Raw genomic sequence first — 24,114 nt, 5'->3', positions numbered from 1 at the left:
ATGTTGCACCAGGGGAAACCGTCAGCAAAAAGATGAGAACATTTCTTTTTTTCCCCCCAAGAACGTCCCACCACGCTACAGCACCCCCAAGAGATCAGGCAGAGGGCACTGAAGACACCAAGCAGAGAGAGAGAGACCACCCAGACCCACCACCCTTCACCAAAGATACACCAAAAAGGCCCAGAACATCTGCACAGCATGTGTCTGCAGCGATCTCGATCCTCAGAGAAAGATCTGAGTGCCAGCACTAGGGTATAGGGAGGGGCTCCACCACCAGAAAAAACACCTCTAGGAACTCCTAGAACATGGAACATGGAACATGGCCGCCAGTGATTCTCAATAGAAACCCACCGCAAAATGGCTGCTGGGTGTACCAATAGGGCCGCCGAATCTTGCAGAGCACAAAGGCTACAAGAAAATGGCAGCCTGCGGAGCTACTGAAAGACCCCCCGAGGGGACCATCCAGCCTCCTGGAAGGGATCAACAGGAAAGGGGGCCAGTGACAGGTAAACACCCCCCCCCCCCCGCACGATCATTCGTCTGTCGCCTGTGGCGCAGCCCCACCCCCCCTCCCCCCAATAGGAATGCTGCGACTCGGGCCTAGACCCGGTCGAATGCGACCTGGTGAGACGTTTAGCTTGCGGGGCCAGTCCCCGTATGGTGGGACCTAGCGCGGACCTGGGGTCTACGCGTGCGCGCAGGCCGGCTGAAGTGATCACTGGATCTATATATCCAGCCCGTCACCCAGATCCGGCTTAGCAGCTTGTAGATCTCACAGGAAAAAAATCCGGAGAAGTGAACTAGAAAAAAACTATCTAGGTGGGGGGGAACTTTTGCCAGGACCAGAGATCCCAGCAAGGAACTAGGTCCTTACTACTAACTAGGTAGATTAAAACTGACATCCCATAACAGGGAGAGAGGGTATACCCCCTAGGACTGCCCATAGGCATAGCTAGAACTTTTTTCTGCCTAGTGTCCTACTCCTGTAGGGGGCAGTATAAACCTACTGATATGAAGATCAGAGACTGTGTTCGTCAATGAACGATAGAGAAAAAAAAGGATGTATTCTGACTAACTGAACTGAAGATAGGTGTGTAAATTAATATAAAAAGATTCAGTTTTTATGCACTTTTTTAAATTTGTTTACGTAACAGAAGTGATAATGATTTTGTGAAAGGAAGCACCTCCCACCCGAGCATTGTGGGTACTGTCTACATTATTTTTTAATAATCATTTCTAATTACAAAAAAGGATTAACATACCTCTTCCAGAAGCCTCTGCTTAAGTTCTCGCTCAGTCTCCAATTTTTGCTGTAAGCTTCGTGCATTCATTTCCAGCATTGTATGCTTTTTCTCCAAATCATTCAGCTACTCAAGTCAAAAAAAAAAAAAAAAAAAAATGAAAAAACAAAAAAAAAGGTGCTAGCCCAAAGAGCATATATTCCCCATCAAATGTTTACCCCAAACTGACTGACCTTATCAGACAAACTTTCTGTCTTGAGTTTCTGATCCTTCAATGCTTGCTGAAGTGCCAAAATTTCTGCTTTGTGTTCCTTAACTGCCAGCTCCACCATCTGGCGAGACTCAGTACTACGTTGATCAGCTCGTACTCTAGATGAAAAACTATGATATATTATCCATATCATAGGATTCTGCATATGAACAATAAAATTCAATAATAGCATAATACATTCACCTCTTGATCAGATTAAACATTATCGGGAACAGTTCATGTTCACCTTTCACACCAGAGCCTTGGTTAACATTAAACCTGAAAAGCCAAGTGAGCTGAGTGGAGATAACTAGACATGTTTGTTTTGTTGTTTACCTCGAGACGGGAAATGCCCAGAGGCTCTGTTTTGTACCACTTAATTCTTTAAAACCAGGAATTAAAAAAAAAAAAAAAAGCCAGGTTATGTCACAGGGCCAATTTATTATTTATTTTTTTTTAATTCTCCCCATGTGATAAACAAATGTCAGTATTTTCAAACTGTCGAACATTTACTTCTAATGATACTCATAACAGTGTTGCCAACCGCCCGTAGATTTACGGACAGCCCGTAAAATCAGGGCACTTTTCTCCTGCCCGTAAATGCCCGTAGCAGGAGAAAAGTGCCCGTAAATCTACGGCGGCGGCGGCAAGGTTAGAACTGCGCGTGCGCGGCGCGCAGTTCCGGACTCGGAGATCCCCGAAGCGAGCCGAGTTCTCTTCTCTCGCAGATGGAGACCGTGTGACGTCAGCGGCAGCTTCCCCCCTCCCTCTTTCGCACACCCAGCGCTGCTGCGCGTCTCGGCCAATCACAGCCTCCCTGTCCTGACTCTCCGCACACTGACACATGCCCAATGGACGGATCAGATGATCGTCGGACGACTAGTGCAACGGCCCGCCTGCGCCCGCCCCTGCCTCCGCCCCCGCCGTCATTTAAGTTTTCCCGCCGGGCCGGCCGCCAGGCGCCGGCTAGGGAGTGGGACAGTGTGGAGTGATAAACTGTGCCTGGCCCTGTGGGGTACAAGAAAATGCAGCTGGAGTCTGGATGGATGCGGATGGTGGTGGAGTGGACAGAGCAGCAGACTGACAGAAGAGGCAGCCACCCGCAGAGCACACAGAAGAGAAGAGGACTGGTGAGTGGGGCTCCGAGCCTCTGACAGCTAGCAGAGCAGACTGGAGTAGAGAGATGAGTCAGGGGGCAGAGGACATCAGTGTCCTGCTCCTGTGCCCCCTTCACCTCTCCACAGGCAGTGTCACAGCTTCACTCTGCAGTAATGTCACTGATATGGCTATGGAGAGGTGAAAGGGACTTAGGAGGAGGACACTGATGTGCTAATATGAAGGGGGACATAGGAAGAAATTACTGTGAGGGGTGAGGATGGCACTTCCATGTCCGCAGTCTCTGACCACCTCCTGTCCCATGTCCGCAGTCTCTGACCACCTCCTGTCCCATGTCCACAGTCTCTGACCACCCCCCTGTCCCATGTCCGCAGTCTCTGACCACCTCCTGTTCCATGTCCGCAGTCTCTGACCACCTCCTGTCCCATGTCCACAGTCTCTGACCACCCCCCTGTACCATGTCCGCAGTCTCTGACCACCCCCCTGTACCATGTCCGCAGTCTCTGACCACCCCCCCTGTTCCATGTCCGCAGTCTCTGACCACCTCCTGTCCCATGTCCGCAGTCTCTGACCACCTCCTGTTCCATGTCCGCAGTCTCTGACCACCTCCTGTCCCATGTCCGCAGTCTCTGACCACCTCCTGTCCCATGTCCGCAGTCTCTGACCACCTCCTGTCCCATGTCCGCAGTCTCTGACCACCTCCTGTCCCATGTCCGCAGTCTCTGACCACCTCCTGTCCCATGTCCGCAGTCTCTGACCACCTCCTGTCCCATGTCCGCAGTCTCTGACCACCTCCTGTCCCATGTCCGCAGTCTCTGACCACCCCCCTGTCCCATGTCCGCAGTCTCTGACCACCCCCCTGTACCATGTCCGCAGTCTCTGACCACCCCCCTGTACCATGTCCGCAGTCTCTGACCACCCCTCTGTACCATGTCCGCAGTCTCTGACCACCCCCCTGTACCATGTCCGCAGTCTCTGACCACCCCTCTGTACCATGTCCGCAGTCTCTGACCACCTCCTGTTCAATGTCCACAGTCTCTAACCATCTCTTTTCTTTTATCGTGTCTGCAGTCGAGTCTGGAGAGGAGTCAAGAGTGAGAGCGCTGAAGGGATGGGGGTCACGGGAGAATCTAGTTGTGTTGGGCCCCGGCCTGCGGAGTGGAGACCAGAGCCGTCTGACTGAGCCCTGCACAGTGCACCTGAGGGGAGGTCAGTGACAGCACCGCCAGACCAGTCTGATGGGGGGGGGGGGGGGTCACTGATGTAAGGGGGAGAGAATACAATAATGTAAGTGGGCACTGACTTTTGTTTAACTTAAACTCATTGCTAATAGCACTATCTACATGTTTATAGTTTAATTATTCATATTTGCATGGTTTAGCGCTGAAAACGGCTATTTTATGTACATTTTTGCAGTGCCAGTAAAAAATTGGAGCCGTCCGTAAATTTTGGACGTTCTGCCAGTAAATTTCACTCCGGGGGGTTGGCAACACTGCTCATATACTTGGTGATATTGGGGGATGTTAAACAAATTAAAAAAAAAAAAGAACCCAAAAACAATAGGTTGAGTCCATGCGAGAAGACAGCTCAGGTATAAAATTACATTATCAGAATAAAAATACGGCTATTTTGTATTTAATGGTAAAAGCTCAAGGGCATTTTGTCCCATTTTATTTACTTGAGAAATCACTGGCCTGAACATCCATGTGCATAATAGGTATCACGAAGTACTGAAGGACCAATGATGACAGCTCTGTATCCTGCACCTTTAAATACATACCAGCAATGGTAGCTCCTTCAGCTCGTAATTAAAATGAATTTGTCACCAGAAGGTCACACAAAAGGATTTCATGTATACAGTACTTTTCTTTCCAACAGCCTATGTCTTCAGATGGAGTCACTTTACTGCTTCCTGGACACCAGAGATATTTCACACCTCCAGGTGTTTGAATACCTGCTCCTGCAGGCTCGTACACCCTGTCATGCAACAGTGGGGAATCCTAGTGTGTGGTGAGGGGAGCAAGTATCTGACACAACCCCAGGATGTTAAAGTTCTGTGCTGCCAGCTGAAGCACACAATAGAAATCACTGTGATATCCAGAGCTGGGATGCAGCGCTCTGTAGGGGGACGGAAAATTTGATTGGTAACCTCTGAGTGTTTGCCAATCAAAGAGCATAATCAACTCCTTCACAGGCTACCGCTGTAGCAGTGTTATGGCATGGTATTGAGAGGATGTAAACAATCCTGAGGCCTCGGTTTGTTTTGTGTTACTCAAGCCCTATGTCAGACAAATGTCATCAGAATGAGCGCTTATCAGACCCTCACCACACACAAAGTCAGGCTCCAAATATGTACATAAATATCTATTGCACATAAATAAAATTAATGAGCTGTAACAGTGTTTAAAATGCTGCCTATTTAAAATTATTGGTATCTTATTTTTATTTTTTTTTTGTCCAAGTTCAAGTGCATGCAGTTTTTAGCCTAATGAGGACAGTGTTTTTTAGCCTAAACAGGAAAGTTTATGGCCTCAGCCAGCGGTAATGACTTCGCCCCAGTGGGCAGGGAGAAAAACGTCAAAAGGACATGGCTGCTGGAGCAGAGCTGGCTGAGGCCATACACCTTAACGAGCACCAGGGTCAGTTGAGCAACACCCTGCCCTCCTTGTGCTGACACTACTGGATTGGTGATGTTAGACACTCGCTCCCCTGTTTTGAGCACGGGCAGGGAGTTATTTATACCTCTAGCATTTAATGGCACTGTAAGCTTTCCGAGGTCACAGTTTTTAGCCAAGACATATTTATTATTTGTAAGTCAACACAGTCCCATCTTTATTATTTACCCTGTTTGCAATGGCTCTCCTGTACATTAATGTCATCTCACGCTAGCAGATGAATGTACAGCTACTGAACTGGAAAATTCCTAATATTTAGACTCGGTTCACACTTGTGCGATGCAGGAACGCTGCGAATATGCAGCGTGTTCCCACATCGCATCCGCACATCTCGCAGTTCACACTGCCATATGCAATACGCAGGGGGTGTCAATTAAAAATTAACGACACCCCCAGTTTGATTGCATATAGCAGTGCGACCTGCAAGTACGCACAGAATCGGATCGCACAAGTGTGAACCACTGTGCGATCTGATTTTGATGCGGCTCAAAAAAAGCCTCCTGTGCGTCTTTGGTGCGGATGCAGTGCGAATTCAGCCATACAAAGTGTATGGCTGAAATTCGCACCGCACATGAGATCGCATGTAATGAAGGAGCAGTGCGCTCCGAATTACATGCGATCTCCGCAGCCGCACAAGTGTGAACCGGCACTTAGAAATACAAAGCATACACACTTGTTTATCAACAATACAGTGCTGGCATATGTATGAAAACTTACATATATTTGAGTTACCTGTACTAGGCATAAATAGAAGAAAAAAAGTAATGAAAATATTTGGAATAGTAATAATACAAAACATATTATACATTAAACAAACTGCATTTTTCTCTGCTTAATTTAAAAATATATTCAGGTTATTTTAAAAAATAATTTACCAAATGATGGCCTCATATTTGCAAATAAATAAATCATTTTGGTATGAAAAGAAGATAAAAAGTTAATGTGTTACTAAATCTAGGACCCTGCAATCACTATATCTGGTCTCCAACCTTACACAGAACATGAAAATGCAATTATACCTTTTCTCAGCAGTATATAGCAGTCTTGTGACTTCTATCTGTGTCCGGCCGAGCACTGGTTAAAGCTTGTAGAAGGAGTTTTCATTCCCCTTTGATGGTCCTATGAGGCTGCATAGCCCCCGACCCTCTGTCTGGGCAGTGCTGATTGGCCCTGTACTGAACACACGACCCCCTCCCCCCCCCCCCAAAAAACAAACCTCTCTAGCAATACGCACCAAATTGAGCACGTGCAGAGTGCCTCCAAGGCTCTGTGCTATCAGAAGATGGATTGGGGACAGTAAAAGAAGGGGAGGATCAGAGAATACAGGATCAAACAGCCTTTTTATACAATGCAGAGGATTACCCCTTAGGTTCCACAGTGAGTATAACAAGCATGCTTTACTGCAAAACAGACTGATTTTACTGTTGTGTGTTTAGTAACACTTTAATGTTGAGTAAACAAGCGCATACCTAAACTTCAAAATTTTGGTGGATTACAAACGTTTTTATTATCCTTGGACATGAAAAGGTTAAAGCCGGAAAATCAATTTGAGGCTGGAGAAAATAGCTGCCCAATACATGTGATAGAGCATAAACAGATAGCTTAGAAGATCGGCAAGTTTTAAAGATGAAGTCCAGGCTAAAAAGATCTGGTCTAAATACAAAAGCAATGTGTATTTTTCTTTTAAAGCGGTTCCAAACCCAGATAGGGTTCCCACATCTACATGAGGCACACCATCAGCAATTGATTTTTAATGTAAACTTTAAAAAAAATAAAACTCCCAGATAAAGCTTTTATGTTGGGTGACTATTTTCTCCTTCCCCTCTACATGGTCTGGGGTGGGGCTAGGATGCAGCATGTCACATGGCTCTGTGACACCCCTTCAGCCTTTTCAAGACACAGGCCTGCCTGTGGGACAGATCAGATGCTGGAGGGACAGTTCCACTCTGCATCATCAGCCTAAAAAGGCTGAAGTGACATCACCAGGTCAAGTGACCCACTGTGGGCTTAGCCCCAACCAAAACACAGGAAGTGCAGACATAAGAGGATTACTCAGAAAGTCATAAATACGGCTTACTGAACTAGAGAAAGGAAACATGCGCAGTGTGGTGGCAACACTGCAGAGGCTCTATGAGCCCACAGATTGTTGCCCCATGCTTCCCTTCTGCCCAGGGCTCACAAACATTAAAAAAAATTAGAAAGGTTTTACAGACATTTTAATATTGGTTACCCGCTTGTGTTTATCTTTCTGATCTTTGCAATAATCCAGCATTTACAACACCTGCGCTTTTTTTCAGTAATTTTGTCTAATAAAAACCAGTTACTGCTGCTCTCTAGGCTTGCACATGGGGACGTGTCTTGCAACTACCCCCTGTAGGTTTCTGCAGGCATCCTACAGGGGGTGGAATTGTTGGGTTCCTCCTGGGCCTCTGCTTAATGCAAAGTCTATGTGCAGCCAGGGCCGATGCTACCACTAGGCAAAGTAGGCAGCTGCCTAGGGCGCAGCCACGGCTAGTTGTTGCTGGGTCCAACCCGCCGAGCATCCTGCCCAAATAATCAGTCAGCGTATCTGCTGCCACAGCCGCATCACTCAGCAGGCTGTGCATCAATCAGAGCTGTCCCTGAATGTACGGCGGCTGACTGCATCCACCGCTGCCTCTGCCCACTGTTCTCAGGCTACAGTTTGGTTGCTAGGACTGCCCATGTCCTAGCAACCAATCACATGCTTGCCCCAGCATTTAGAAGAGGAGGAAGTTTCTCTGCTAAACCTATCTGGTCCTAGTGCCCAGCCTTCCGGCTTCCAGATGTCCTGTAGCGGACTGCTGCAATAGGAACGTATCCCGTCATTGATGGGGTCTTCACAATACTCCCTCCTCCCTTTCCACTACCCCAACTTTTCTCTTAAAGCTCTTTACTCTCTTTACTCCATTCTGCTCTTCTCTTCTAATTTTGGAGACCCAATTGAAAGGGAATAGGCTCTAGGGACCATGATGTAAGGGGATTTTGGGGACCATGATGTAAGGGGATTTTGTGACCCTGATGTAAGGTTGCTTTAGGGACCCCTGATGTAAGGAGCCTTTAGGGGACCCTGATGTAAGAGGGGCTCTGGGGACCCTGATGTAAGGGGGGCTCTGGGGGGACCCTGATGTAAGGGGGGCTCTGGGGGACCCTGATGCAAGGGGGGCTCTGGGGGACCCTGATGCAAGGGGGGCTCTGGGGGACCCTGATGCAAGGGGGGCTCTGGGGACCCTGATGCAAGGGGGGCTCTGGGGACCCTGATGCAAGGGGGGCTCTGGGGACCCTGATGCAAGGGGGGCTCTGGGGACCCTGATGTAAGGGGGGCTCTGGGGACCCTGATGTAGGGGCAAACTCTGGGGACCCTGATGTAAGGGGGGGGGACTCTGAAGACCCTGAATTAAGGAAAGGGGACTCTTGGGACCTTGACATGGGGTGGGTGACTGGGGACACTGATGAAAGAAGGGGGGACTCTGGGGACCCTGATGTAAGGGGGAAACTTTGAAGACACTAATGAAAGAAGTATATTCTGATGTAAGGGGTCAGGCTAAGGTGGCCCAGGCCTAAAGCTATGTAAGGGGCCCCAAAAATGTCTGATTGCTGCCCTGCTCCGCACATACTACACCAACGTTCTGCATACCTCTGCAGGATTGGATAATGTTAGCTGGAAACTAAGCCGTCCCCTGCAAGCTTCAGCCAATCCGGGTTAATGACGTATCCAGCTGATGAGGTGCTCGCAAGCCACGCTGCGTACAACATCACTTCCTCCCAGCTCCCAGTTAGTCTCCACATGGAGCTAACATTGGCAAGGAGGTGAGAAAGCATTCCTGCAAAAGCTTTATTTTTTTTTTTTGGGGGGGGGTGGATGCAAGTAGCTGGTCTTGCCTAGGGCGCAAAATAGTCTATCATCGGCCCTGTGTGCAGCAGAGCAATGATGCCACCATAGGTAATATCAGGATTTGTAAAGCTATTTTGTTTCCACAAAGAAAGAAAATTAGATTTTTATCTTACCGTATAAATCCTTTTCTCTGAAGTTCATTAATGGGCGCAGTTTCTGATCATCACATCAGTAGGGTTATGCTGCCCCCTACAGGAGTAAGACACTAGGCAGAAAAAAGTTCTGGCTATGCCTATGGGCAGTCCCAGTGGATATACCATCTCTCTTCCTGCTGTAGGATGTCAGTTTTGTATCAAAGCAGTGTCAGAGAAAATAATACCAACCCAACTCAAAATAGAGGGGCGGGTACTGCGTCTGTCAATGAACTTTAGAGAAAAGGATTTTACGGTAAGACAAAAATACAATTTTCTCTATCGTTCATTGATGGACACAGTCTCTGATCATCATATCAGTAGGGATGTCCCAAAGCAGTGCCATAAAATGAGGGGTGGGAACAGCAGAAAAATAAGTCCCCAAGGCTAAATATAGCCAACGAGGCAACATAGAACTCATCAGAACAACAAGATGAGACCCACCTGAAAAAACATTAAACAACCTCAAGGGAGACTAAGAACCCCCTTAAACAGCCGCCTGCAAAACTTTGCGACCAAAAGAGGCATCTGCAGATGCCAGAACATCCACCTTATAAAATTGTGTGAAGGTGGGAACAGACGACCAGGTAGCCGCCTTGCAAACCTGAAGCACAGATGCCTGATGGAAGCACTAGGAAGCACTAAGCGCCCAAGTAGAATGCGCCTTAACAGGGAAAGGTGGAACCTGACCTTTAATCGAATAGGCCTGCACCACCGTCTGTCTGATCCATGTGGAAATAATCGCAGCAGACGCCGGCAGCCTTTTCTTAGGGCCATCCATGAGGACAAAGAGCGAATCTGACTTCCAAAAAGACTCCGTAGTCGCCAAGTACACCCTGATTGCACGAACCACATCCAAAGGATGTAATGCAATTTCCATAGGATGTTAGGCTAAGGACACAAAGAGAGTAACACAATGTCCTCATTCAAGTGAAAACTGGAAACCACCTTCGGAAGGAAGGACAGATCCAGACAAAGTACCACTTTATACCTGTGAACCACCAGATAGGGAGAACGACAGGACAAAGCCGCCGGTTCCGACACCCTGCGCGCAGAAGTAATAGCCACCAGGAAGACTACCTTCTGGGATGAGGTAAGCAGGGGAATCTCCCGAACACTTTAAAAAAGAGGTTTCTGGAGAACCAACAGCACCAAATTAAGGTCCCAAGGTGGCCACGAAGTCACACCGGAGGTACCAAGTGTCGCACCCCCTGGACGAAGTTAAGCACCAAGGAATTGGTGCCTAATGGCTTTTGGAAAAAAAATTGTCAAGGCTGAGACTTGACCCTTAAAAGTACTCAAGGCCAACTTTTGATCAACTCCCTGTTGAAGGAAAGCCAAGATCCGAGCCACTGAGTAAGAGCGAGGGGGAGTCCCAAGAGACTCACACCGCGCAATATACGCTTTCCACGTACGATGATAGATCTTCCTAGAAGTCGCTTTAAGCAAAGTGGGGATCACTGAAGCAGTCAACCCCCTGTCTTTCAGCACCTGACTTTCAACAGCCAAGCCGTCAAAGCCAGCGACATAAAGCAGGATGGGAGATCGGCCCCTGAGACAGTAGATCCTCCCTGAGAGGAAGTCTCCAAGGAGCGCCTGCGACTAGCCTGACCAGGTCAGCGGACCAGCCCGGAGCCACAAGAATGACCGTAATCCCTTCTGCCTCGACCCTGCGAAGACGTCTTGGGAGCAACTTGAGAGGAGGAAAGGCATAAATCAGCTGATACTGACCCCACGGGGCCACCAGTGCGTCTGCAGCGTCTGCCAGAGGGTACCGGGAGCGGGCAACAAACCTCTGCACTGTCCTGTTGATCCGAGACACCAACAGATCTACGTCTGGAGTGCCCCAATGAAGGCACAACTGCTGGAACACCTCCGAATGGAGAGACCATTTACCTGCATCCAAGGCCTGTCGACTGAGGTAATCCGTCTGCCAATTTTCCACTCCTGGAATATGAACAGCTGAGAGAGCTGGAACAAAGCGTTCCGCCCATCGGAGGATACCTGCCACCTCCAAGGCCGCAAGGACACTTTGGTGCCCCCCTGGAGATTGACATAAATCCTGCAGGTGCTCGGTCCAGTGGATTAGGCAAAGCCTGAACGCTCTCAGCTCCAGAATATTGATCAGCAGCCTGGACTCTTCCAGAGACCAGACTCCTTGAGCAGAAAACCTGCCGAGAACCCCTCCCCATTCGGACAGACTGGCATCCGTGGTGACAATTGTCCAATATACAGGGAGGAAGGATTTCCCTTGCTTGAGCATCGGGGACTGGATGCTTGTTCCATTTGAGAAGGATTTCCATCTGGAGGATCCTTGTGTGGAATTGAGTAAAGGGGACTGCCTTGAAGGACGACACCATCAGTCCCAGAACTCTCATACAGGTCTGAAGGGACGACCATTTGCTGGACAGCAACAGCTGAAACGCGGTCTGGAGTTTTTATAGTTTTTCTGGAGGAACAAATACCCTGGCAGAGGACGAGTCCAATGTCAGGTCCATATAGTCCAGTATCATTGAAGGGACCAGGGACGACTTCTGAAGGTTCAGAATCCACCCGATCTCCTCCAAAGTGCTCATGGTGATCTCCAAATTTGTCACTAGCACTGAGGGAGACTCCGCACGGAGAAGTAGATTGTCCAGGTAACCCAGGGCCAATATCCTCTGCTGTCGCAACAGCGCCATGACCAGAGTCAACACCTTTGTGAAGACCCGAGGAGCAGAGGCGAGACCAAAGGGTAACGCCACAAACTGATAGTGATCCTCTCCCACGAAAAAATGGGGAAACCGTTAATGACCTGCACATATTGGAATGTGAAGGTAGGCATCTTCAAGGTCTATGGAGGCCAGGAAATCCCACTGGATTGGAAGGTGGGCCGTGGAGTGAAAGGTAGAACCCCCCCCCCCCCCGAAAACTCTAGTCAACCATGTCCCAATATCCCCAGTAGTTGGGGGGGGGGGCAGTAGGTGGGGGGTGCGTGATAGGACAGAGGGGAACTTGGGATTGTGACGGTCCGACCGTCCCAGGGAGGGGCCCGCATCCCCCCCAAAATCCACCAGGGGAAGAGGGGGGAACCTTTACTCACCATACTGGAACAGGCGGGCACCATCTCCTGACAGAACCCCTCTCCGCCAAAGTGGGGGGGCCATCGGCCAAATAGGAACGCCAAGACTCGGTGGTATGCAACCCGGCGAGACGTTTAACTCGCGGGGCCAGTCCCCGTCCAGTGGGACTATGTCGCGGCCTACCCAGCGCGGAGCTAAGGTCTGCGTGCGCTCGTTGGGGTGACCACTGGATCTATACATCCAGCTCGTCGCCCAGATCCAGCATAGATGCTTGTAGATTTCACAGGAAAAAATCCGGAGAAAAAGCTAACTTTAAAAAAAAAAAAAATGTTTTTTAAAAATTTTTTAAATTATCTAGAAAAAACTTTGCCAGGGCCAGAGATCCCAGCAAGGAACTAGGTACTTACTCCTGGACTAGGCAGATTAAAACTGACATCCTATAGAAGGAAGAGAGAGGGTATACCCCCTGGGACTGCCCATAGGCGTAGCCAGAACTTTTTTATGCCTAGTGTCTTACTCCTGTAGAGGGCAGCATAACCCTACTGATAGGATGATCAGAGACTGCGTCCGTCAAGATAGAGAAATATAGATTCATGCCTTGAGTTCAACTTTAAATCTTTATATGAAGCAGATATTTTATTAGAGAAATATTTTAGAACCACTGTTACCAATACTATCTGCTTGCATAGTATTATATTAATATCTGAGTACAGTCTTGCTTTACCTGTAAAAATAGAATTTTTGTAAGAACTTTGACAGTCGGCGCCCATCCATATTTGCCTTCACTATTGGGTAATGGCGCCCTCTGCAGGAGTAAGCTAGGCGGTTAGAAATGTTAATAAAAAACTTTTCTATACTTAGACACACCTGTAGGGGGCCGTCCCCAGCCATTATCCTGATCCAGTTACCACTGGTCCTCAGTTTGTAGCAAGCAGTACCGGAAGGCAATAACCCCCAGATCCAAAAAAAACAGAGGGGAGGGAGCGGCGACTGTCAGAGGACTCAGAGAAAATACGTTTACGGTAAGTTCTTACAAAAATTCTATTTTCTCTTACGTCCTCTGACAGTCGCCCGCCCATCCATATTAGCCTTCACTATTGGGATGTCCAAAAGCAGTGCAGGTGTGAGGGGTGGGAAGACGCAACCAACTGAAAAGGTAACGAAAAAAACACCCAAGAAAAAGACAGAAAAAAATATGTCTCTGCAAACAACCGCCGCACTCAAAACTTTGCAGCCAAAAGGAAGCATCCGAGGATGCCAAAACATAAATTCTGTAGAATTTTGTGAAAGAGTGCACAGACAACCAGGTCACTGCATTGCACACCTGAGCCACAGAAGCCTGATGGTGAAAAACCCTAGAGGCGCTGATGGCTCTAGTAGAAAGGGCCTTTACAGGGAAAGGAGGAAACTGACCCTCGACGGAATAGGCCCGAACAATCGTCTGTCTGATTCACTGAGAAATGGTTGCTGCGGACACGGCCGAGCCCTTCCGAGGTCCCTTAGGAAGAACAGGGAATCAGACTGCCAAAAAGATTCCGTGGCAGACAGGTAAACCCCGACCGCCCGGACCACATCTAAGGAATGCCAGCCACCTGCTACGGATGCTTGGGCTTCGCACAAAGCAAAGGTAACACGATATCCTCGTTGAGGTGGAACGAAGAAACCACCTTGGGATTAAAAGACTGATTGGGTCGCAGAACCACTTTATCCCCATAAAGCCCAGAGAATGAGAACGGCAAGACAAAGCCGTCAATTCAGACACTCTGCGAACAGACGTGATAGCCCCCAGAAAGGCAACTTCCTGGGCCAACACAGGCAGAGAATTATCTCTAGTAGTCACAAAGGGAGGTCATGGTAACACAAACAACACCAAACTCAGGTCCCAGGGAGGCAAGGGAGCCTACCTCGGGGGAACCAGAAGCCGCACCCCTGGAATGAAAGTGCGAATCAAAGAATTTGACGCCAAGGGATGCTGGAAAAAGACGGCCAAGGCCGACAACCGACCCTCGACCGTGGTCAGCGCCAAACGCTGATCCACCCATTCCTTCAGGAAGGCCAAAACCTTAGCCACGAGAAGGAGCGAGGATGGAAACCATGCGACTCGCACCAGGCAATATACTCAGTCCAGCTGCAATGAGTAATCTTTCTAGAAGTAGCTTTACGAGCCTTCAATAAGGTAGGGATGACCGCACTCGGAAAACCCCTATCTCTCAAGACCACACCGTTAAAGCCAGGGACTGTTAAACAGGATGGAAGATCGGCCCTTGAGATAGAAGATCTTCTCTCAGCGAAGCCTTTAGGGAGGCACAATGACCACCTGACCAACGTCCGCGTACCAGGACCGACGTGGCCAGTCTGGGGCCACCAGAATGACTGGCATCAGTTCCGATGCCAACCTGCAGAGGAACTCGGACAACAGTTGAATCGGAGGGAAAGCGTACATCAGCCAATACCGGTGCCAAGGCACCACTAACGCATCCGTGGCGTCCGCCAGAGAATCGCGAGGTCCGGCCACAAACTTTCCCACCTCATTGTCGAGATGGGACGCGAACAGATCCACGTCCGGAGTCCCCCACCGGGCACACAGGAGGCGAAACACCACCGGACTCAGGGACCATCCTTCCCGGTCCAAGGTCTGGCGACTCAGTCCGCCAGCCAGATTTCCACACCCGGAATGTGAACAGCCAAATTCGCCGGAACGTCCGATTCGGCCAAAGACAGGATGTCGGCCACTTCCTTGGCCGCCCGGGCACTCTTGGTACCCCCTTGGTGAATGATATAAGCTACAGCCGTGGCATCGTCCATCTGTACTCGAACTGGACACCCCTGAAGTTAAGATGACCAACGTAACAGACCATGCTTGATCGCTCGAAGCTCCAAGACATTTATCGGCAAGGAGGCCCCCATTGCCGACCACGTCCCCTGGGCACAGAGCGTTCCCAGAACTCCACCCCAGCCCGACAGGCTGGCATCCGCGGTGAGCACCGCCCACAGCAGAGGCTGGAAGGACTGGCCTTGTGTCAGGGTCGGCGACCGGAGCCACCACAAAAGATACGACCGTACTCGGTGGCTCAGAGGAATCCTCCTGTCCAAAGACTGAGGCGTTCTCTCCCACCTGGCCAGGATCCCCGCTTGCAGAGTCCTTGTGTGAAATTGAGCAAACGAGATGGCTTCGAAAGCCGAAACCATCAGACCCAAAGACCGCATACAGGTTCGCAAGGAGGAGAGATCGTTGTCCCAAAGGGACCTGATCTCGTCCCGCAGGGTCCGGAGTATTTCCCCTGGAAGGAAAACTCGTGCCTGAGCCGAGTCCAGGACCATCCCCAGGTAATGAAGATGAACTGAAGGAGTCAGTGCCGACGTCTAAAAAGTGATGGTCCACCCGAACTCCTGGAGCCTTTGAACCTTCACGGTCAGATCGCTCGTCAAAGTTGCACACAAGCTCGACCTTAAAAGAGGTCGTCCAGGCAACCGAGGACCACAATCCCCTTAAAATGCAGTAAAGCCCGCACCAGAGCCAAAACCGTAGTGAAAACCCTGGGAGCCGAAGCAAGACCGAAGGGTAGTGCTCCCCAGCCACCGCGAAGAGGAGATATCTCCGATGACCCTCGGACTCAACTACGCCACTACCGACCGGATGGATTCAATCCGGAACGTCTGTACCCTCACAAAGTTGGTCAGAGACTGTAGGTCCAGAATCAGACGCACTTTGCCCTCTCAACTGGACACGGTGAACAGGTTGGAATAAAACCACAAAACCTGTCCTGTGAAGGCACGAGCACAATATCTCCTTAGGCGAGCAGAACTTGCACCGCCCCCATGAGATTTCTGAGACGGTCGGGAGTCAGCTGGAGGTTGGACAGAACCTGTCTGCGGGGCGAGATCAAAACTCGACCTTATACCCCGAACGAATCAGCACGTGAACCCACCTGTCCCAAATGCTGGCCAACCAGGGTCCCAGAAAGCAACGCAGACGTCCCCCCACCCCGAAGACGGGTGAGGATGTCCCTTTAGGAAGAGGTGGATTGAGCCGCCGAACCAGACTGACCGGCCTTTGGCTTACCTGACCACGGCTTCTTGTGCCCACCGGAAGGCCTGAAGGATTTGCCCTTGTCCTGTTTCCGGAAGGCACGAAAGGACCCACGCTGAGCATGGAAGGAAGGCCCCCGCCTAGTGCGGGAGGACCTACCCGTAGTGACCTAGGGCAACAGAGTACTCGTACCCCCCGTGAGACCCGTAAACAACTCATCCGGAGTGACCCCAAAAAGATGACTCCCCACATAAGGAAACATCATCTTTTTTGGAAGCATGGTCAGCCGACCAGCTTGTTAGCCAAGCATGCAGTGGATCGCGACCCCGACCGCAGATAACCGAGCGACTAACGGAGCCTCGTCCAAGGCCGCGTCACACAGGAACATCCCAGTCTGGGTAATCTGATCCACCATGTCAAGGGCAGTCGGAGAGGCCGACTCCGCCACCAGGGTGCTCCGAAGCACCTTGGACCATGCCGTGAGAGCCTGAGAGGCCATCACCGAGGCAAACACAGGTTTAAGCAGGGAACCCGCTACCAGGTAAATGTGACAGGAAATCGCCTAAGCGCGCCTATCAGCAGGATCTTTGAACACCGGGGAGTCCTCCACTGGCATTAAGGTGGATTTAAATCAGTCCAGTGTGGTCCACTTTAGGGGACACCATGAAACGTTTGTCAACGGCCTCCTAAAAAGGGATAGCGGTGGGAAAAAATGCTTAGGCACCACCAGCATATGTTTAATGCGACGCCACTGGTCATTCACAGTTTTGTGAAACTCCACAGGACAGGGAAAAACCTGACCTGACTTCTGGGCCGTTTCGGAACCTGAAAGCAGCCCATTTTCTTCACTGAGAGGGCTCATCGTCAAGATTGAGAGTTTCCTTAATGGCGCTAATGAGGGCAGCTATCACAGCGCGTTGCCACGCTACCGAGGAGGAAGATTCCACCTCCTCTTTCCCCTCAGAAGCGGAAGACTGGGACCCCTCAGGAGGGACATCGTCCATGGCAACCAATTCATGGCTCAGAGTTCGAGGACTAGGAGGGCATAGGCCAATTTTTTTTTTTTTTTTTTTTGGAAGAGCGCTCAGCAGATCCACTGTGGATGCAAAAAAAGCACAAGAGCAGCAGATAATGGAGACCATTGAAGAGGTTTCAGGAATACCCGAAGCCCGCACCAGGCCTGCGGGGGTATTATTAGTCTGGGAGTCCAGAAAGCCAATATCAAATAAATGGGACGCTGGCCCTTTAAATCGGTGGTTCCCGCGGAACCCCAGCTCGGCCTGCACTATTTGAAAGAGGCCCTTCAGATAATGCAAAATCCACAAAAAAATAACAGTTTGGGCAGAAAAATGCCCTTGGCATTAGTAAAAATACCCCCCACAGTTTCAGAAACGGTTACACTCTGCTCAGTGAGAAAATGGAAGGAAAGAGAGGAAGTGACCTCACGCCCCTAGAGGCTTAGCCCTTGAGCCACAATAAAATGGTGCTTAATGAAACTCTATGTAAAAAGTCACAGGCAAGATGGCTGCTTGCCCTTAATAGGCATGTGCCCTTACCCAAGGTGGCACCCGATCGGCATCAGGACAGAATACATAAAATGGCTGCTGCCCACACACAGAGCCCAGTCACCTGCCCTCACCCAAAATGTCCGCCGTGCTAAAATGGCGCCAAAAAAGGGTACACACGCGGTCTGGACACCACAGGGGACCCCCAGGGAGACCCATCACCGCTATGGAGCCCCCCCCCCCAAGGTACCACAAGTACCCACACGTAGCCACAGCAGGGCCAGGGAGGGAGGGAAATACCACCAAGCTGGCCAGATGGGGGATCACACAGAGACCACCAGCCCTGCCATCCCCTAAGAGTGGGCCCACAAACCCCCCTAAAAGTCCCCAGGGACAAGGGGGTATCAGTACTCACCAGTCCAGGAAAGCGGGCACCGCTCTGATACGGGAGACCTCCCACCCTAAGTGGGGGTGCCTCAGCCAAGGAGGGATGCTAGCAACGCGTGGGCATCCTGAAGTTGAGACACCCTTAGCGAAGACACAGCTCCGCAAGCTCGTCCCCATTCCAAGGAGCACTGTCGTGGCGAGGTCTGGGCACACCAGTGACCTGCGACGCTCGATGGCAGGCTGGGACTCCATCAGGATCTATATTACCCAGTGCGAGGCCCTGCTCTGCAGTCACTTGTAATCCTCCAGGAAAAGGTCCCTGACTAACCGAGAAGCTAGGTCCCGGCCAGGAGAGCTAGCCTACTCCTACGCTAGGCACCATAAAACTGAGGACCAGTGGTAACTGGATCAGGATAATGGCTGGGGACGGCCCCCCAGAGGTGAGTCTAAGTATAGAAAAGTTTTTTATTAACATTTCTAACTGCCTAGCTTACTCCTGCAGAGGGCGCCATTACCCAATAGCGAAGGCTAATATAGATGGGCGGCGACTGTCAGAGAACGTAAGAGAAAGGAGGATTTTTTTTGCATGCAACAAAAAACTCCTTTCCTTGGAGGCCACTGAGGGACATATGAGGTCTTAAAGTGACACTAAACCCAAATTTTTTTCTTCTGGACTTGAAAGCTTTACCCCCTTAATGACCAGGCCATTTTTTTGCGATACGGCACTGCAGTATTTTATTTGACAATTGCACGGTCGTGCTGCGCTGTACCAAAATAAAATTGATGTCATTTTTTTCCTACAAACAGAGCTTTCTTTCGGTGGTATTTGATCCCCTTTGCGATTTTTTTTTTTGCGCTATAAACAAAAAAAGAGCGACAATTCTGGGGAAAAAATTGTTTTTTGTAAGAACTCACCGTAACATCCTTTTCTCTGAAGTTCATCGACAGATGCAGCTCCATCGTCTTTAGACCAATGGGTTATGCTCCTCAAATTAGGAATAGGCACTAGGCAGGAAAAAAGTTTAACCACGCCTATGGGGCTGTCCCTGCAGGCATAACCCCACACACTCTGCTATCAGCAATCAGTTTGGTTGCAAGCAGTGTTAACAAAACAAAAAAACCCCATTCACTCAGAAGTAGAGGGGCGGGTGCTGCGTCTGTCAATGAACTTCAGAGAAAAGGATTTTATGGTAAGTTCTTACAAAAATCCAGTTTTCTCTATCGTTCTTCGACAGACACAGCTCCATCTTCTTTAGACCAATGGGATGTCCCAAAGCAGTATAATCATGAGGGGTGGGAAGACAATGCAAGAATACATAATTCTCCAAAGGCTAAACCTAGCCAATCACGTAACATGCAACTCAACCAGGAACAACTGGAGCTCACCTTGAAAAAACATACACCCTCAAAGAGAAACAACAAAAGATTCTCTTTAAACAGCAGCCTGCAAAACCTTGCGGGGAAAGGAAGCATCAGAAGAAGATGCCAACACATCTACTTTGTCGAATTTTGTGAACGTATGCACAGACGACCAAGTTGCCACCTTGCAAACTTGCACTGACGCCTGATGGCGATAAAGCCCAAGAGGCACTCAGCGCTCTAGTAGAATGCATCTGCACTGGGAAAGGAGGAACCTGACCCTTCAGTGAATAAGCCTAAACTACCGTCTGCCTGATCAGTCTGGACATGGTCGCAGCAGATGCAGTCAATTCTTTACGAGGACCTTCAGTAAGAACAAAAAGAGCGTCTGATTTTCTAAAAGACTCAGTGGCCTCCAGGTAAACCCTGATCGCCGCACCATAGCCAAAGAATGCAATGCCATTTCCTTGGAATGCTTGTGCTTAGGACAAAGCGAAGGTAGCACAATGTCTTCATTCACATGAAAATCAGAAACCACCTTAGGAAAAAATGACTGATTAGGTTGGAGTACCACTTTATCTCTGTGGACCACCAGATAAGGTGAACGGCAGGACAAAGCCGCCAATTCAGATACTCTGCAGGCAGAAGTAATAGTCACCAAAAAGGCAACCTTCTGAGACAAAGCAAGCAGAGGAATCTCCCCAATGTTCTCAAAGGGAGGTTTTTGAAGAACAGATAAAACCAAATTCAGATCCCACGGAGGTAGCGGGGATCGCCTCGGGGAGCCATATGGCGAACCCCCCTGAATAAAAGTGTGAATCAGGGCATGCGTAGCTAAAGGGCATTGGAAAAACACAGCCAGACCCGACACTTGGCCATTGATAGTGACCAAAGCCAACCACTGTTCAACACCTTTTTGAAAAAAACCCTAGCCACTGAGAACAAGCGAGGGTGCACCTTCAATGATTCACACCATGAAATGTACGATTTTCGCGTATGATGATAGATCTTCCTGGAAGTAGACTTCCTGGCCTTCAGTAGTGTAGGAATCACTGAATCAGAAAGACCTCTATCTTTCAATACCTGGCTTTCAACAGCCACGCCGTTAAAGCCAGCGACTGTAAAGCCGGATGGAAGATCGATCCTTAAGACAGCAGATCTTCCCTTAGAGGAAGTCTCCAGGGAGCATCGGCGACCAACCTTATCAGGTCTGCGTACAAAGACCAGCGAGGCCAGTCTGGAGCCACCAGAATGACCGGAACCCCTTCCACTTCTGTCCTGCGGAGAAGCCTTGGCAGAAGTTTTAGCGGAGAAAATGCATAGATCAGCTGATACTGACTCAGAGGAGCCACCGGTGCGTCTGTGGCATCAGCCAGAGGATTCCGAGACCTGGCTACGAACCTATGAACCTTCTTGTTGAGTCGAGAAGCAATCAGGTCGACGTCGGGTGTCCCCCACCAGACACACAGGAGACGAAAACCCCTGGTAGGGACCACTCCCTATGATCCAACACCTGACAACTCAGATAATCCGCCTGCCAGTTCTCCACACCTGGGATGTGCACAGCAGAGAGGGCTGGAACAAACTTTTTCGCCCAATCCAGGATCTTGTCCACCTCCCTGGCCGCCAAGACACTCTTGGTGCCCCCATGATGATTGATGTAAGCTACGACCATGGCACTGTCCAATTTAATCCGGACTGCACAATCTGGCAGACAAATTGTCCAGTAGCTCAGGCAAAGCTTTATCGCTCTGAGCGCCAAAATATTTTATCGGAAGTGTTGGACTCTTCTACTCTCCAGGACCCCTGGGAGCAGAACTTCCCCAGCACTCCTTCCCAGCCTGACAGGCTGGCGTCCGTGGTTACCACCGTCCAATACGAAGGAAGGAAGGACTTGCTCCGGCGTAGTGCTAACAAGTGAAGCCACCAAAGAAGAGCAGTCTTTGTGTTGTGACTCAACCGAATCAAAGCGTCCTAGGACTTTGGATCTTTGTTCCAGTTGATGAGAATCTCCCTTTGTAAGGGTCTCGTGTGTTACAGAGCAAACGGAACGGCCTCAAAGGTTGACACCATCAGACCCAAGGCCCGCATGCAATCCTCAGAGAGGACAGATTGCTTGTCAACAGCAAACGGATCGCCCCCTGCAACTTGTGCAGCTTGTCCTATTCTTAAAACTAGTCAGAAACAAATTGATTGCTGATAGAGTGTGTGGGGTTATGCCTGCAGGGACAGCCCCATAGGCGTGGTTAAACTTTTTTCCTGCCTAGTGCCTATTCCTGATTGGAGGAGCATAACCCATTGGTCTAAAGAAGATGGAGCTGCGTCTGTCGACGAACGATAGAGAAAACAATATTTTTCACTTTCTGCTATAAAACATTCCCAATAAATTTTTTTTAAAAAAATCTAATTTTTTTCATCATTTTAGGCCAATATGTATTCTGCTACATATTTTTGGTAAAAAAACAAAAAAAAAAACAAAAGGTGTATATTGATTGGTTTGCGCAAAAGTTATCGCGTTTACAAACCAGGTGAAAGATTTATGTAATTTTTTTTATTAGTAATGGCGGCGATCAGTGCTTTTTAACGGGACTGCGACATTGCGGCGGACAGATCAGACAGCTAACTGACATTTTTTACACTTTGGGGTGGGGGGGGGGGGGGCAGTGACATTACTACAGTAGTTAGTGCTAAAAAATATGCACTGTTACTGTATTAATGACACAGGCAGGGAAGGGGTTAACACCAGGGGGGATTAAAGGGTTAAATGGGTCCCTAGGGGGTGCTTTCTAACTGTGTGGGGGGTGGACTTGGTGGATAAACAAAGAGACCTGTGTTCCTAAATAGGAGGAAAACAGGATCCCTGTGTTCATCAATCACAGAACAGCGGTCTGCCGTGACCGCCATTCTGTCTCCACGGGGAGTGATTGCGGGTGCCCGGCGGACATCACATTCGCTGGACCCGCTGATTGGCTCTCTTCAGTTCCAAGATTTCCTGTTCTACGGTGGCTTTTCAGATCGCCCTGAGATGGACTACACATTTACCTGTAGACACACTCAAATCTATGGGAATTGCAGTATAAATGGAGCAGAGCATGTGAACAGAAATAACAGCACTGCTCGCTCTACACTAGTAGCCATGAGGTGCCTTAGTGGAGGATAGGGAGCATGCACAAGACAAAACAATAAGCCTGAAAACAATGGCAACTAAAAAAAAAATTAATAAAAGCCATTATATACTGTACTTAAAATTTTAGAATGACTGATTTAAAAAAAAAATGCATTAAGATGCATTAGGTATCACTTAAAACCTTTGGTTGACACTAAAGCCTAAAGGAGAATTGGACATTGTCTAAAGAAAAAAAAACTGTACATCAGTCCAGAATAACCCCTGCAACTACTAGCATGCCTTAGTTTTGTACACAGAGGGGTGTCCCTCAACAGACTCCAGGAAAAGGATTTTACAGCAAGTTCATCAATCCTATTTTCTTTCTCATCCACTGAGAGACACAAAGTCTTTTTCTTAAGGAAACCCGAAAGCAGTCCTACTGATGTGGTGGGTAACAGCAAATACATGTGAAAAGATCCAAGCAAACAACAAAGATGTTTGTACATTTAACCTTGGGTGTCAATTTTATTATATTTGGATGCACCCAAGAGTAATTTTTGCAGGTAGAGGCCCCATTTATGTTCCGGTTTTTAGTTTGGTGTCAATGGTATATTACGTCCTTTAAACCTAAGTCTACTTTTTGTTAACTAGATTTAACTAAAGTAATTATATTTTTAATATGTATGTATAATTGTAAGTAGCGGACCTATAGTGCTCTCTTATAGTGGTTTGTTTAGTTTAGTACTAACTTTGTATAATATATTTCATTTTTATTTCAGGAGGCGTATATCCTTTTAGGAAGTGTGCAACCTAATTTAGCGGATGCAGTTGTGTCTAAAATCAGGGGGCATTAACATGATGCCTCATTTTATGATGGCTGCTCAAGAGCTTTCTGTTCCTATTTTTACATAGGATCCACCACAAAATGGAGGAATTACTATTTGCGGTTCTTAAATTTACTATACACACCTTGAGAGGGGAGGTTTTTTAGAGGCTACAAAAAGATGGTGGGTGTCAACACTAGAGACCCCCATGATAACTTCCTATTGGTTGAAACACACCAGGGCGGAACTGTTGGTGCTGACATCACACTGCTGTACGATCCTGGGTCGGCAGCGGCTTTCTATGTAAGGGATTTGCTGTTTTTTTTATACATGCTTTTATGTCATAACAGATTTACATTAAATACTACACTGTTAAAGATTATTTCTGGCTCTTGGTGAGATTGATTCATCCCAGCTTTACTCCATTGAGAGGTACAATAACTCTGATACAGTTATTGGGCAAGGTTTTTACACACATTGTGGATATTTGACAAAGTCACAGGCACATATGCTGC

General features: G+C 48.7%; 1 protein-coding gene across 5 annotated transcripts in view; it reads right to left on the bottom strand.

Moving 5' to 3' along the window:
* The window catches only part of CIT (citron rho-interacting serine/threonine kinase), a 429,539-nt gene that overhangs the window by 165,219 nt on the left and 240,206 nt on the right, over positions 1–24,114 (bottom strand). For 4 of the 5 annotated variants that reach the window (XM_082258872.1, XM_082258874.1, XM_082258875.1 and 1 more), the window contains 2 exons: positions 1,475–1,622; positions 1,263–1,367 (listed from right to left, as the gene is read on the bottom strand). In XM_082258872.1, coding sequence (XP_082114998.1) covers positions 1,263–1,367; positions 1,475–1,622 — 253 coding nt within the window. The remainder of the gene's footprint in view (positions 1–1,262; positions 1,368–1,474; positions 1,623–24,114) is intronic. The other variant, XM_082258873.1, reaches the window with a different exon arrangement.

The sequence above is a fragment of the Pelophylax lessonae genome (assembly GCF_965119305.1).
Source record: "Pelophylax lessonae genome assembly, chromosome: 1".
NCBI classification, from domain to species: Eukaryota; Metazoa; Chordata; class Amphibia; order Anura; family Ranidae; genus Pelophylax; species Pelophylax lessonae.
The sequence above is the reverse complement of the archived record's forward strand: the minus strand, read 5'-3'. Positions and strand labels throughout refer to the sequence as shown.